At 40.5% G+C, this 13,972-nt stretch overlaps 1 protein-coding gene across 1 annotated transcript in view; it reads right to left on the bottom strand.

Annotated features, from left to right (window-relative positions):
* LOC132700456 (zinc finger SWIM domain-containing protein 8 homolog) overlaps positions 1 to 13,972 on the bottom strand; it is a 29,650-nt gene continuing 15,678 nt past the window's right edge. The window contains exons 7-14 of the mRNA XM_060667782.1: positions 13,091 to 13,942; positions 10,035 to 10,436; positions 8,364 to 8,488; positions 7,925 to 8,302; positions 6,214 to 6,646; positions 4,740 to 4,967; positions 4,358 to 4,682; positions 1 to 2,653 (exon numbers count right to left, since the gene is read on the bottom strand). Coding sequence (XP_060523765.1) covers positions 2,587 to 2,653; positions 4,358 to 4,682; positions 4,740 to 4,967; positions 6,214 to 6,646; positions 7,925 to 8,302; positions 8,364 to 8,488; positions 10,035 to 10,436; positions 13,091 to 13,942 — 2,810 coding nt within the window. The 3' untranslated portion in view covers positions 1 to 2,586. The remainder of the gene's footprint in view (positions 2,654 to 4,357; positions 4,683 to 4,739; positions 4,968 to 6,213; positions 6,647 to 7,924; positions 8,303 to 8,363; positions 8,489 to 10,034; positions 10,437 to 13,090; positions 13,943 to 13,972) is intronic.

Below are 13,972 nucleotides of genomic sequence, written 5' to 3'. Positions count from 1 at the left end.
TCGCCACTCATGATACGAAAAATGTATGTATTTAGGTTTACCATATACACGGGTGGACAGTAACGATGAAAATGTAAATATTGGAACATTGAGTATAACAGATTTACTGCTCCTTAAATGTTAAGCGATTTACGCGACCCACACACATCAGTGTATAAAAAACATACTAAAAAAAACAATTAAAACTAACGCGTGGTCAGATAGATATTTATATATGTATATATACTCGCCGAAAACTTGTGGGCGTGGCGTGCGTGTATGCGTGTGCGCGCGCGTCGCAGGGCCGGACTCTGCGCGAGGGCACGGCGGCCGATTTTAATTTTCTAAAAATATATAATACACACACATATATATATGGGCGACACCTACCGTCGGAAAATTTTCAAGTCAAAGGCACGAGTTTACATTTTTTTTATTCTTTTTTTTTTATCGCTTTGTTGATATTTATCCGGGCCACTCCCTCCCTGCAGCGGACCGTTGGCGCGCGCAGAATCCGGCCGCCGTCGTCACGTCATTGAGATCAACGTCGGCTGCGTTCAGAGAAAAAAAAAAAGAGAGACCCTCACCAACCGCGCGTTCGCGTCGCTACGCTTCATTCGTTTTCCCGCTGCCGCCGATTGTGAGGGCGCCTTCGGTCCAAGTCTTACGAAACGTAAAAACACGAAAAAACCGTTCGACTACTTATACCGAGCGTTTAACACGTAACAGAACTAAAAACCGAAAAAAATACAAATATATATACGGGGCGTTTCCTCGGAACGCGGGAAATCGACGCGCGCCACTGACTTTTTCACTTTTGGTTTTTTCCCGGGAAGCCAGTGGCGGGCATTTTTTACAAAATTTATCATTTGTTTAAGTTGGACGCTCTGTGTCGGCCGAAGTCGGGTCCCCTCAATTCGAGAACACCCCGTATAAACGAAAAAAAATCATTCACGCGTCGACACATTTATAAACACGCTAACTATAATATAAATCTAAAATTCTTTATAATATTTATAATATATTCATTAGTTTTTCGATGCTACTACACATTATTTTTCTTCAAACGACGGAAAATGGGAAAAAAACAAACTAAAACTTCGGAAACTATCGTAGAACGGAACCGGCTACGGCTGTCGCCCATCCCTACGGCGGCGATACCTAAAATAATGTTTACCTATGTGAAGGCAGAGATGGTAAAGACCTGAGCACTTTCTCGAACAGTAATTTTTTTGGCTTTTGTGTTTTTTTTTGTTTTACGCTAAAAGAGAAACGACTTTGGGGCAGCCCCCGTATAATAGTTATTTTTTCTAACGCCGTCGAGTCACCCCCCCGCTTCGAAAACAAACCGAAAATTTGACTCCGACGCTGTAAAGGATTCCGGCCTGTCGCTCGCAAAATAGGTCGCGCTCAAAATTGCGGGATACGGTCCTGGCGCTTTTGACACGTGACGTATTTGATATACGTCGTTTTCGGGGTTGCCGCGCCGCGATTACGTTCGGACCCACAACTTTCTCGTTTTCAACATAAAATACATTTTTTCGTTATGAAATTAATGCACCAATTTTTATGGCACATTCTAAGCTCTAGTTTCGTATATAAAAGCATCCGGAAACGTTGCTATATACAGGGTGTTGAAATTTTAATTTTGTAAGCTGATTTCAAGCAACGAAATGGGAAATGTTTTGAGAAATATTTACCGGTGACCTTCGTATCAGATTAACTTTAGGTTGGGTTTTTTGTTCGTAAAAAATATTTATTTTTTAAAAATATTTCGCGCATCAAAAAACATCTTTTGCCTGTTGTACAGAATGTGAAGTGGTTTGAAGATTAGGATAAAAAAAATCGTTTTTCCATTAGAATTTCAACACCCTGTACATCGGAAAGAAAGCGTTTCTGGACACGTATTTTTATATAGGAAACTAGAGATGATTTTCGCCATAAAAATTGGGAATATTAAATTCTAATCTAAAGGACCTAAAAATACGAAAAGTCAAAGAAGGATAGGACGTGCTTCAACGCCTCAAAAACCAAGAAGTTGTGGACAGCTCGACAAAAAAAACCTTTTTTACGCCGAAGTCATTCAAAAAAATGCCTCACGGCAGAAATTTCCGAAAATACAGGCGAAAACGAGGGTAAACAAACCGCTACCCCGACGACCTCAACATACCTTTGATATGTTCGACAAGCACACCTACACATAGAGTCGGACAACCAATTTGCGAGCAAAAAAAGAAAAGGCAACCCAAAAATGTCCCCGCCCCCCACCCGGAAAACGCAACTGACTAAACCGAGCGAGCGTGTTTAATATTGCTTATCGCGACGTTGTAGTCCAAGTCAACTGGTAGGGGAGGTGGAGCCGCGCGACCAGGACCCTTGGGTAGGTGGGGTGCCCTCCCACGCGTCCCGCCCACCGCCGTTTTCCGGCGCCTGCGCGTACAGACTCGCCAGATAAATCGGATGATAAGTGCACAGTTGCATTCGAGGTTCCGCCTGCTGTTGCTGTTGCTGCTGCGGCTGCGGCTGTTGCTGGACGTCGAGATGGTCGGGGCACTCCGATAACCTACGATAGCTGCACGCATTTTGGGTACCTAAATCAGGCCTTTGTCATTTGGAGTTCGCCTGGAGCGCCGCGTTTATCTGCGCCCACAGGTCCTTTTTGCACGACTTCGACCTGAAACCAACAACAACCTACATCTAAATCCGCGAAAACATTGAAAATATACCATCCATACCATCTAAAATTTTTTAAAAAATCAAAAGCATAGAAGAATATCATAAGAAAGAATAATAGTATTCTAAGGATTTACGATGGCAGCGCCAAAATTTCCCGGCCTGAATATGAAAGAAACAAAGTATTAAATTAATACACTTATTACATCTCTCTATTAACAACTCAATCCCTTTAAAAATATATTCTTTTTTTGTTTGTATGCAAAATGAGCTAAAACAGCCTGTTTTAACTCAACTTCGTCGTTAAACCGCCGTCCACGTAAGTCCTTTTTCAAATATCCAGACAAATAATAGTCGCTGGGGGCCACATCTGGACTATAGGCAGGATGATCTATCTGTTGGAACCCACACTCTAAAATGGACGCGTCTTGTTTAAAATGCTGTCAATAAAAAACTAATTGACGCAAGACTTCAATTTTTTTTTCGTAGCCTACTAAGATATATATTTAAAAGAAGGCAAAGTTTTATCGTGATACTGTAGCTGCGTCTATATCAGGTCGGGAAATTTTAGCGCTAACATTGTATATTAATTTTTTATTGTGGATCTTTTTTGTCTTGAACTTACCAACTGATGTAAATTTTGTCTTTTATTGTGTGAAATATGTTGTCGCCAAATGTTATATACCTTTAATTGTACCCATTGTCAATATCCTTTAGTATTACATAACAATAAAGAATTTTTATTGCATTTGCTCATATTTTTTGGTGTTATTTGCAGAACTTAAGTATAGTTAATTATTAAAAACTAGCATGTTAATTTATTAGTTTAGTACATAGTTGAATCTCTGTGTCTTATGCCCGTGTTCTTTTTCCTTTTTGTTTGTTTGATAATTGTTGATTGACTGTAGTCTGTTAGTGGGCGTTGGTCTGTTGATAACCAGGGTAAATTACCCCAAATGGGGTAAAAATGAAACTTTTGTGAGTAGAAAGTTAAATTTTTAATTTGCTATATTTTTAATTTGCTAAAGTCGAAGTTTTTGGATTGTAGATCCTTTCAAATGTGAAATTGCTATGATACCAGAAGAACCTTGAGGTTTGGCAGAAGGAATTCTTAAACTTCGATCTAATACTGAAGCACATATTCAATATGTGAGTAAACCAAATCTTTTTGGATGTCAAAAGCTGCAAAGGCTTTCAAAATTGCACTAGAAGAGGCGGTTGCAAAATTGTTACCATTTGGAACAACATATTTGTGCGAACAAGGCTTTTCCACTCTAATGAACATAAAAATGAAGAACAGAAATCGATTAAACGCGGAAGACTGTATTCAAATCGCTCTTACGTCAAAAGGCCCCAATTTTGAAGCAACTATATCGAACATGAAACAACATCATTCCTCCAAAACGTGAAGGAAAAATATTATCAATTATTTTTTTTCCATGTAAAACCATTATTATTATTATTAATATTATTTGTTACAGTACAGTTACCCCAATGGGTTTCAATTTGTTACATACAGTTTAAGAAAAAAAATCAGCCCCACGGAAAATATGAGTAAATGACATTTTCTTGTATTATTAGACGAAAAAACTAGTTTAAATTTTATATATAGCCCCAAAAAAATATATTTTTTAATTTAGTATTTCAAAAGTTTCATTTCATTACTTGCGAAAATAGACTTTCGGTGGCGCGATAGGGGCCTCACCTCCTGATTGAAGCGAGCCACTCCTTGAACTGCGCAGAACCGTCGGGCGTGATCTGGAAGGCGGCTCGCGCCGAGCAGACGATACTGACGAAATCCTCGTAGTCGGCGGGCGTGAGGTGGTAGAGCTTCTGGTGCATGCACTGGATGTACATCTGCTGACACTTGTTCACCAGCGGGGTGAGCGCGGTGCGCAGGTGCTGCATCACCAGGCCCGGGTTGTTACGCGACAAGTACTGCGCTGCCTCTATCGCGACGTCGTGGAGCACGAACGGGCTCACGATCGAGTTGACGGTACACACGCAGAAATGGTGGAGGTACTGCGAACCTATAAACGGCGACGAGGAGGCGGGGTTACACGCCGGACGCGTCGCGGCGAACTCACCCAAATTCTTCGATATCCTTAGCAGCCACTTGACGTCTTCGCCGTAGGGCGGGTTCCGCGCGTACTTGGCCTGCGGCCGGTCGTCGTGCAGTCTCCTCGCGAGCGTCTCCATGGCCAGCATGCCGACCCGATACGCGGTCAGCAGGTAACGCAGCTGGGTCTGGTTCAGCTGCTGAGGCCTGTGCGGCCGGATGACCGCCTGTTGGGGGTGGGGCGGCGGCGCCATACCTTTTTACAACGAAAAAGCCGATCAAGAACGATCGACGACACCAGTCGATCGGGTGTAATTGGAAGAGTGAAATTCGTGAACTTCATAAAGTATTCAAAATCATAAACGATTTAGTCGTGATGACGGATCAAGATCTCAGGTTTACACATAATGTACGAGAATTGTTTCCAAAGTTCTGCTATTGATGGCAGTAAAGTCTTGACGTGTTTATGCCTGCCTGATAGACCTACTGAAAGAGGATGGCGCATTACTATTCGTCAAATTAACCCTGGAGAAGGGGCCTTCTATTCGTCCGCTGGATTCTGGGATAATTTCCATATATTGATATTTGGAAAAACAACTTACGCGTATGTGCGATAAAAAATTATTTTATCGTCGGGATAATTGTATTTACTTAAATAGAGATTATGTTGAAAACTACGTTGTAATATTTACGACAATTCAAAAATCAATAGAAATTATAACTAAATTCCAAAAACATTCCTCGTATATTAATGTTGCTAATTTTTACGCTTAAGGCAGAATGACATTTAAAATTACGGAAGTAGATTGCGATATTGACGATAATTAACAAAATAATAAAAATTATAGCTAAATTTCCAGAAAATTGAAAATATCCATGGTATTTTAACGTTGCGACTATTCTTATTATTTTAACTCAATACTTCCCCAATGGAAATTATAAGTAAGGCACTGGCATTTAAATATGTTACACATTACTTTGCAAAAAATTGAAAAAATTAACCGAATAATAAAAATAATAACTAAATTCACAGAAAGGACATTTAAAAGTGGAACGATGGAAATATCTCTCGTATTTTAAATGTTGCAATTTTTATTGCGCAATAGAAATTACAAAGCAGAATGACATTTAAAATTATAGCTAAATTCCCAGAACATTGTATACATTTTTGTATGTTTTTCTTCAACATCTCCTCAATATCCTCAATATAAATAAGGCAGAATGACATTGAAAAGTGTATAGATGCGTCGCACTATTGACGAAAGTTAACAAAAATAATGAAAATTATGGCTAAAACGGAAAAACTTTCCCCAGTATTTTAATATTATGATTTTCATAATTTTTTTCCCCGATATTTTCTCAATAAATTATAAATGGCATCAATAAAATTTACTATGGTTAAGTAGTCACCGTTATAGACTGACTTGTGTTCTTTTTATTATCATTCTTATTAAACCTCGCGCTCCCATAAGTCCCCGCCCCTTCTGCGGTCTAAATCTTACCTGGAGGCGGTTGCGGATACAGGTGGGCGGGCCTCAAGCCTTGCGGCATCGGCTGCGCGAGCGTCACCGCCGGCCCGAAGTACTGCAGTTGGGGGGGCGGCGGCGCCGCCGGAGGCGGGCTCGTGTAAACCCCCGGCGGCGGCTGGACGTATTGGTTAGACGCGTTCGTGAACGGCGCCTGCTGCGGCATGGACGGGGGCGGGATGTTCGGGTACGACGTCGGTACCTGGTTGAAAGGAGGCGGCGCGCCCTGGGGCGGCGGCGGCGGATACGGGAACGGGTACATCTGGACGTGTTGGGGCGGCGCGGACGTCACCGCCGCCGCGGCCGCTGCCGGGTGCAACGGATGGATGGGACCGCCGTAACTGATTTGATGCGGATGCGGCAGGAAATTATAATGGCTGACGTACATGCCGACGGGCGGTGCCGCGTGCTGCAATAGATAGATAGATGCTATATCAGTACTCGACATAGGTACTGCAAGGTCAAATTTAGACGAAAATAAAATCAGTACAAAAACATACACTGCACACACCATGTATAGTGCAGCACACAATTAAAAGTTCATTTGGCTTTCCTATCATAAACAGAGGAATAAACCAATAAGAAGCATCTACGCTGCAATGGAGAATCTGATTTCTAGTCAGACGCCTTAGCCGACGGGCCAAGACTAAATCCATTTATAAATAGAAACATTTCTGATGATGTGAAAAAAATTAACAATATAAGGACATGAATTTTTAAGGATTTTATGAACTCAATTCGCATAGTTGCGATTTTTAAGCAAAACATTGGTGGTTTGCAGTAAGTAAGAATTTGATTTCTAGTCAAACGCCTTAACCGACAGACAAGGACTAAATCTATTTACAAATCGAAATATTTCTGGCGAGGTGGTGAGGGGCATCACTTTTTCAGGATTTTATGCACTCAACTCGCATAGTTGACGAAATTATCCCCTGTTGGGTTAGCTGCTAAATAAAAAAAGGGTTTTTAAGTAAAACAATGGTGGTTTAGAGCAAGTAGGTTTCGAACCTACCAATAAGAAACACCTTAGACGTTTTGAAATCATTTGCGCTGTACACACTGACATTAATGATTTTAAGAACTAACGAAAACTAGCGTCAGTTCCTGTATGAAAGTGTTAATCCAGCATATATTAAAACCTGGAAGTATATGGATGGTTTACACTCTCCTACTTTTAAATTACTCAAAGACGTTTAAACAGACCACCTCTGCTCAATGATAAGGCACATCAAGGACCTGTACCAATTAACGAAAAAAAAATGGGCATCAAGAAGGTATTGACGTATATGACGGTGAATTCTTGGAATTTTATTCTCACATTACATCATGGAATACCACAAATTCTGAAAATGATGATTGAGATGTCTGTTTTGATAATGTATTTTTTGTTTGTCCCGAATAGACATTAAAAAAATCAACAAATATTGATTAGTTTTTTTTATATAGGGGGTTGAGTTAAAAAACAAACCGCGAGACCCAAAACTTTTCTATGCCAGCTGATATCTATCATATGTAGACTAGTTTCAATGTTAAAAGATTTTTAGTCATTTTCCGGAAGCGCTGATTTTGGACTCGTACGGTTTTCTAACTCACCGATTCAATTATGCATGAGAAATTGTTCCTGAATGCTATTTTATTTGGTGAAAATTAATTCTAAACTTTTAGAATTATGATTACTATTACTTACAGGATAGGGAGGCGGGGCAGTTGTGACTACTACCGGGGTAGCGGTGGGCGGTCCATCGGGTGGTCCGGGCTGCTCGATGAGCGCGACGAGCTGCGCGTGCGCGTCGAGTAACGGATCGTGCGGTATGTCATTGTCTATGAGTTGCTCGCCGCCTGGCGTGTGCCTGACGTACAGCTCGTACCAGTACTTCGCCACCTGGAACAGTACTTCGGGATAGACCCCGCCCCCTTTGGCGGCCGACTCGACGGTGTGGCACGCGTGCTCGAGCATCTCGTCGCTTTGCTCTTTGCATTGCAAGATGGCGCGCTGGATCTCGTTCGGGTTGAGCGCGTGCGCGTACGGCAGTACCGACAGTGCCAGATTCGCGGCGGCGCTGACCTAAATTAAAAACGTTCGGGGAATGAGGAAATATGGACGACCGTAACCGGCGAGCACGCACCATGTTTATGTCGCAACCTCTGGAGGCGCGGTCCGCGATACTCGCAACCTCTGGCGGCGTGAGGTGCCCCTCCCAAGTGTCGATAAGGAACGATATGGCGGCAGCGCCGATTTCCATCGCTTGACCTGCAAACGATCGTCGGGACGTTCATATGCTGACCCACTATGTCATATAACCCCCACTCAACTAACATTATTCAAAGCTTAAAGTCCATTTCAAGGTGACCGATACTTGGAGTTGATTACTTCGGGTTTATTAAAAAGATTTAAAACGTTATTAAACACTTTTATAGCTTATTATATTGAGTTCATGATATTACAAGCTAAGAAGGATTGGAAAAACGACAACCGAAAAGTGAGGTTATGATTGCATATTGGGCGTTTGACATTTGCGTGCTGATAAACATCTCTTCGCAAACATAAAGTTGTAAGAATTCCAAAATCAGATATATCGATCCTATTTTTTTAAAAAAATGACCCTCTAGAATTTTTAAAACTTAGAATTTTCCAATTTTGAAGAAAAGATCATTGTAAAATTTAGTTTCCATTGATTAAATGAACTATTAATTGCGTAGCAAAAATAAAATATAGGTTTTAGTGTAATAAAGCAAATTTTTGAGTAATTTCTGAAAAATAAGTCAACATTTGAGTTAAGTTAGAATATCTGGAAAATAAATTAAAATTTTTGAAAAATAAATCAGGTTTTCTAAAAAAAGTCAGAATTTATGGAAAAAAAAAGTCAAAATTTCTGCAAAATAAAACAGAATTTCTGAAAAATAAGTCAGAATTTCAGAAAAATGGGTCAATATCTGAGTTAAGTTAGAATATCTGGAAATAAATCATAATTTCTGAAAAATAAGTCAGGTTTTCTGAAAAAAGTCAGAATTTATGAAAAAAAAAATCAAAATTTCTGCAAAATAAAACAGAATTCCTGAAAAATGAGTCAGAATTTTGAAAAAATGAGTTAAGTTAGAATATCTGGAAAATAAATCAAAATTTATGAAAAATAAGTCAGGTTTTCTGAAAAAGTCAGAATTTATGAAAAAAACAGTCAAAATTTCTGCAAAATACAACAGAATTTCTGAAAAATTAGTCAAAATTTCGGAAAAATGAGTCGGAATTTCTGTAAATAGGTCAGAATTTCTCAAAAATAAATCCGAATTTTTGAAAAAATAAGCCGGAATTTCTGAGTTAAATTAGAATGTAAAGTAAGAATTTCGGAAAAATAAGCCAGAAAGATGAATCAGAATTTCAGAAGAATAAGTGAGAATTTATGAAAAAAGTCATGTTATGGAAAAAAAATGGTTTGTCGGTCAGTTTGATTTGCCTCGATTATCGTTCCCTCCGCTATTCGCTTCCCAAAGAGTAGGCTTAAAATTAACATTGTCAAGGTCCAATTTATGACAAACATAGTCCACAGCTGTAACCTAATCATAGAAGGAAGAGAAATTCAATACAGAACATCTTACAAATATCTGGGACACGTTATCGATGTGATCGAAAGAGTCAGACACTTAAAATTGAACTGGGCTATAGAGAATACTAGAATGGCGTCCCGGAGACCAAGGACGCAGAAGATTTGAAAGGGATATCCTCAAACTGGATCCAAGATGCCTAAGACCGAGCAAAATGGTTTAAGTTTAGAGAGGTTCATGTTCAACAGTGGACTCACCCGTGATCCAAGACACATGCGACGAGTAGGTCCTGCTCAGCCAGTTGGGACTGACGCAGTTGTGCAGACCGAGGGCGTACAGGCCTAGTTGAAACGCGCACATGTGAAGCGCCCTGTGCGGTCCGTGGTGGCTCGTGTTGGTCGACGCCTGCGTGAACAGGGAAGTGCTGCTGGTACCGCCCGCCTTGGTCAGCACTGTTTTGGCCAATTCGAACATGAAATGGGCACCCGCCTCGGACGGTTGGTTCGGAATCGACGGGTAGGCGCGTTTCTTGTACCGACCCTCCTTGGTCCTGGGCACGGTACCAGGCGCGATCTGACCTGGCTGACCGCCAATCGACATGGCGCCGATGCCTTGCTCGACTTCGGCACTCGTCGAGCTATGCGGCCTGCTGCAGCAGTCTGAAACGACCAAACCCTCTAAACGATAATAACAATAAGCTTACAAAACTTCCTGCTCATTATCAATATCATAAACAACTCCGAAATTATACCACTACACCGATACATCGCGAAAAAAAACAACGTATCTGCGTAATTAAAAAAAATTAATATAACCAAGTCTAAAGAAAATATTCTACCAAATAATTTGCGAAATTCCAATGATCTGAATCAGTTTTTTATAAACTCTGTCGACAATAATAAAATGCCAGATCAGGAATTAACCAATTTCTATGAGAAAATGTCAATCAAGAGCTACATTTTCAATTTACAATAATACAGTTTTTCTGTCCTTTTATAATCCATGTCATAAACGAATTGAACTCTTATTTTCCAAATTTAATTTAAACAACTGATGTCAATTACCATCCATCCTACTCTGTCTAAAGTTATAAAAAAAATAATTGATAGGCAAATTAGAAAACTCTTAGCTCTGGATTTAGAAAAGATTATAGTTGTGGGAGAGTTTTGATCCATATTACTGATGATTTACTGCAGGCACTGGATGAAGGCAGAATTTTGTTAGACTACACTGGGCTTAGTGAAGGTGCACGCGTCTTCTGAAATTCGTTTTTATCCGATAGAGCTCACCAGGTGTTTTGCGACAATGTGTATTCCGAACCACCCTCCATTGAGTTAGGTGTACCACAAGGTAGCATATTGGGTCCTTTGTTGAATACAGTCTACATGTTTAACTTTGCAAAGGGTTTCTGCCGCTGACGAGACTCAGAAATCTGAGACTAAAATTAACACTAATTTAAGAAACTTTTATAAAATTGCATCCGATCATCTACTGCAGTTAAATCCAACTAAATCGTCGTTGCTGGTTTTTGGGAATGACTCCCAGGTACATAATGCCAAAAGCAAAATGATCATAAAAATTAATCACACTCCTATACCATACTCGGATCTATCAAAAAGTTTAGGATTGATCTTAATCCCTGGGCTGCGGTTCAAGGATCACATTACAAAGAAATTGAGAATAGCATATGGGAATTTAAAGTTAATATACAGTCATAGATGTTTTCTTCCGATTGTCACAAAGAAACTGCTTGGTGGATCCATCATTTTGTCACAGTTCAATCATTGCTGTGATGTGTACCCAACCTGAGTGGACGCTGCTGACCAATATCGTATCCAGAAAATAAAAATTCATGTTTTCGGCTTGTTTATGGTGCTGGTCCACAGTATCATTTCTCCATACTTAAGTTACACCATGCTACATTCTATTTTAAATTAATTAAGTATAAATCTCCTGAATATCTTTTTAACAAAATCACTTTTCCTACAGATGTTCATGACTTGAATCTAAGAAGAAATTTTATATTGAGAATACCACAACATCTAATTTAAGTCGTTTCAAATTAACAATATCAACCAAAACTTTTAAAAACCAGTATAAAAAATATCTTCTTGGAACACAATAATTTCTGTATCGGAAAACCACTCTGCTGTTTACCCCTTCCTTTCTCCTTTGTCCTGCAACTTCTCTCATTATTAAAAACTATAATTTTGTTTATTTGATTTCTTTTTTTTCTTCTTCTTAGGGTAATTTGGTTTACATTAAATTGGGGCTTGAACAGTGTCTGACTTTGCTGGATGTCTGCGTTTTATTACACTTTTTGTTTGCCTTAAAAGTGGTACCATCTAATATTCTGTAGTATAATAATATGTACATTTGGCAAAGCAATAAATGTATTTATTATTATTATTATTATTATTATAAACGTTCATTAATCCAGATTTGACAAATCTGTAAATTTTTTTATGCAATACCTAGGGTTTTTTTTATTTAAATTTAAATATATATAATAAATTTAACTATATTTAAACTTTCCGGTACTTTTTATTAATCCGGCACACGTACTGTAATATAGTCAAATCCAGATTATCAAAGATTATCCCTTTTTTCAGGGCTCCATTCATCCTGTAAAGGTTAGGAATAGAACTAATGATACCTCCTTGTTTCAGATATCCTTTACATTCAAAGCGATTCGTTTATACAATTCTATGTCACAGGAATTTACTAACTTAAACTTAAATGCATTTAAAAAAATCAACTTTTGGAAATAGAATCTTCCTAAAATGTGTTCCTGCGTGAGTGCGTTTTGTTTTTTTTTTTCTCTTCCGTTTTTACAAGTATCTTCAATAGCTTCAGTAATAAATTAATATAAATTTGGATGTATTTTTTAACATTCGCAAAAAATGAATTTCAATCATTTTGCGACGGTAACTACCGAATATACTTTCGAAAATAATGTATTTTTCACACCCTAACCTACCCTTTACGCCTTTTTTTTTGTAAACGGCGATTTGCACATACATAACTCGTTTTCCCAGAATAATTAATGAATTCTGGGCATATTCTAAGAAAACATTGAGTGGCAGACATGTTGGTTGTTTAATGTCGCAATCACCGGTAAAAAACGAGATTTTAAATCTCGCGCATGCGTATGTTAAATGAACCTTCTGAAAATTTATTTCATAAGTTGCTGCTCTAGTAACTGTGATTTAATCGATTTTGCGAAAGTAACCAGATGTCGCAACTGTTTCATAGTCTCGTCTAAAGCTAGATTTCGCAAAACTTCGCAGCCCCGCCCCCGTCCCCAACTTACTAGCCTCGGGCGTGACCATCTCCGTCGGGGGGATGAAAGGTCCGAGAGGCGTCATCATGTCGGGCGGCTCGTCCCGCTTCATGTGGTGGTACTGGCTCCGTATCGGCGGGTTGTTCGAGTAGTACGAGCTGAGCAGCGGCGTCTTGAGCAGCTGGTGCACCTCGCGGTCGAGCAGCTTCTCCATGATGCGGCAGATCTTGTACGAGTCGTCCTTGTAGAACGTGAGCAACGCTATGGCGAGCTCGCCCCTCTGACGTCGCGTGCCCTCGCACAGCAACGGGTGGTCCGCCTCCGACACGTTCGCCTTAAGACCTAACGCGACGACCGCCGCCTCGAACGCCAACGGCTCGTCGGTAAGCATCCGGAGGTTGAGGATCTTCGAACGGTCTCGACCGACGATCGACGGTATCACCAACGCGTCGAATACGAAACTGGCGAGCATGATCGGCAACATCGCCTCGCCTCTCGACTTCAGCGTGCCGTCTTTGATGTGTTCTGCCCTCTCGCGCAGTATCTTCAGTTCCTTGTGGCCGAGCGGCAACCTCTTCAGCAGGTTAACGAGGTCCGTTTCCTGATTCGCGAGCTTTACCTCGAGCGGTTTCGTACTAGCCGGCGGCCGGGCCATTTCCAACCCGAACATGCCGACGCGGAAAGCCAAATGAAAGTGCTCGCTGTTCTCGGACAGTACCGAGCAGAGGAACGCGCACTTCGATAGCGTCGCTGACGCCAGCACGCTCAGCTGGTGCGTCGCCGGGTTGACCTGCTGCTTCTTGCCTTTCTTTTTGGGCGCCTGCGGGATCTCGATCATCAAGTTTGGCGGATTGGCGAGCAGTTCTTCGGCCAGCTTGACTCCTGCGGTCGTTAGAACGTTGTGAAGGGACA

This window comes from Cylas formicarius, unplaced genomic scaffold, assembly GCF_029955315.1.
Source record: "Cylas formicarius isolate icCylForm1 unplaced genomic scaffold, icCylForm1.1 PGA_scaffold_4__25_contigs__length_36172078, whole genome shotgun sequence".
Taxonomy (NCBI): Eukaryota; Metazoa; Arthropoda; class Insecta; order Coleoptera; family Brentidae; genus Cylas; species Cylas formicarius.
The sequence above is the reverse complement of the archived record's forward strand: the minus strand, read 5'-3'. Positions and strand labels throughout refer to the sequence as shown.